The following is a 2,287-nucleotide window of genomic DNA, read 5'->3' as shown; positions in this document are numbered from 1 at the left end:
TCTGCTAAAACATCATAGATCAACTAACTTTAAAAAAAAAAAAACGAACGCTAAAAGAAACAACTTTCACAAAAGGAACAACCCTTCAATGTTAGATGTCGAAAAAAATTCTTTTTTACAAAATAGATCAAGACTTTTATTTTTAACTCGCATTCAAAACGGAGCCCCGACGCGAAGCGAGGGCTCCACAACTAGTTGATTTACAATGTTCACTATTTTAAATTTGTCCATTTTTGATAAAAAAAAATAATCATAAATAAAGGACAAAATTACTTCCACGTCCTTAAACTTATACTGAAATCATAGGCGTCGTCCTTACAACTTTTTATTTGCATTCATCGTCACTGAACTGGATGGCCAAATCCACTATCCGAAAAATCGGATATTTGATTTTTAATATATTTTCGGATCGGATTTTCAGGTTATTCGGATTTCGGATTGCGAATTCGGATTCGAATATTATGAACACCCCTGCTTCACTCCCTAAATAGGAATAGAGCCCCTAGGAATAGAGCTACTTTGCCTGTTCGGGACTTCTATCAGGCGCAGAACTCCAGCGGGAAACAGAGATATGTGATCAATTCCGGCGATCAAAAATCGTTTTGGAAACCAAACCATGTCAAAACCGCTTAAGGGTGTGTTTGGATGAAACTAGCTGGAGCTTATTGCTGGAGCTGGAGCTTATGGACTAGAGCTTATTTTTTAAGTTGGTAGCTGGAGCTTATTATTTTTTATAAGTGTTTGGTAAATTAGCTGGAGCTTATTTTCTAGTTCATAAGCTCTACTTTTTTTCATAAGCTACTAGAAGTAGCTTTATTTTTCTAGAGCTTATGATTTTCATAAGCTCTACTTTTTATGTCTACCAAACAAAGCTTATTACTTAGAGCTTATTAAAATCATAAGCTCAAGCTCCTATAAGCTCTCATAAGCTCCCATAAGCTCCTCTACCAAACACACCCTAAAAATAACAATACTCAATATTAGACGTAATAAAGGTTTAGATGACCCAATACGAATACTTCATTGTCCGTATACGTTATAAATTGAACAAACTGAGATCAATAATAAATAATACTAGGTATATTTACTATTGAACTGATCAAGATAAAGATCTACATTATAGTAGATAAATCCACATGCATACATAATATATATGGCCTAATTTTAAAATTAATCATCGTCCGCACACAACATACAATCTACCATCTACTACAACCATGCCACATATACATACAAACTGTTATCAAACTCTAGTTCCTTTGAACCCAGGTTCTTCGGCATGATGAGCACCACCAAGTCCGTAGTCGCTGTCACGGTAGCCGGGCCCATATCGACTACTATACAAACCTGCATGCACCAACATGACATACAACAGCTCTGTGAAACCCAATATTATTATGAATGCTTCCACTATCCTCAACCTCCATCCTCTGTGTCCACCTAACAATATCTCCTTCCATGCCAACCTACACATACACATATACATCAATTCAAACTATTTAGGTAATTAATTAAAAATTATAATAATAATAATAAATATAATTAAATTAGTAATTAACATACCCAAAAGCAAGAGCGGTGACAGCGAAGGCAACAAGAGATGAAGATCCAGCAGCTGCAAGACTGTCGTTCCTCCAAACTCTAAGGTGATTCCCACCTGCAAACTTTGATACGATTCCAAGAACTGAAGCTAATATTGCAAACTCCAGAAAAAACTCCGTCGCTCCATTTCCTCCAAAACCTGATCCGTATAATTAATTCATCATTATATTCAGATTAAATTACTCTAATTTATATTATGGAACACATATATATATAAATAAATGGCATACTGGGGTGGCGAGTCTGGCGATTGATAAGCTTGTTCAAGCACCAACTAGCAAAACCCAGTGTTATTAAATGCATCACCAGGTTCAGAAACAGCAATGGTCCTGCCATTCTTCTTCCTCCTATTTCCGCCATTTTTTATTTTTGAATTCTAGTTCAAGTAATCGGCTTTTTGCTTCCAACTAGTAAAACAAAATTTCCCTATGTACTTGAAACAGAGATTATTATATTTATATTTATAATTACTTGCATGTTAGGAGACATGAATTGAAGGTGTATATATAAAAGGAATGATATTGGTGGTGAGATACTACGTGTCAACAGTACGACATGTGTTACTCACACGTGGCATTAACATATGATATTATATTAATACCGAGTATATGGTTATCTATTAAAAGCAAATCCCGCTACATTCCGACTTCTTCGATCACCACGTAACAGACTCATCTACAACAAC

At 35.3% G+C, this 2,287-nt stretch overlaps 1 protein-coding gene across 1 annotated transcript; it reads right to left on the bottom strand.

The window, feature by feature from the left end:
* Positions 1–1,243: 1,243 nt before the first annotated feature.
* Positions 1,244–1,962, bottom strand: LOC139851735 (membrane protein PM19L-like). The gene is made up of 3 exons (XM_071840892.1): positions 1,833–1,962; positions 1,564–1,741; positions 1,244–1,466 (listed from the first exon to the last, which is right to left on the bottom strand). The coding sequence occupies exons 1-3, from the start codon at positions 1,960–1,962 to the stop codon at positions 1,244–1,246; spliced, it is 531 nt and encodes a 176-aa protein (XP_071696993.1).
* Between the last annotated feature and the right edge of the window lie 325 nt (positions 1,963–2,287).

This window comes from Rutidosis leptorrhynchoides, chromosome 6, assembly GCF_046630445.1.
Source record: "Rutidosis leptorrhynchoides isolate AG116_Rl617_1_P2 chromosome 6, CSIRO_AGI_Rlap_v1, whole genome shotgun sequence".
NCBI classification, from domain to species: Eukaryota; Viridiplantae; Streptophyta; class Magnoliopsida; order Asterales; family Asteraceae; genus Rutidosis; species Rutidosis leptorrhynchoides.
This window is presented reverse-complemented; position numbering and strand designations above follow the sequence as displayed.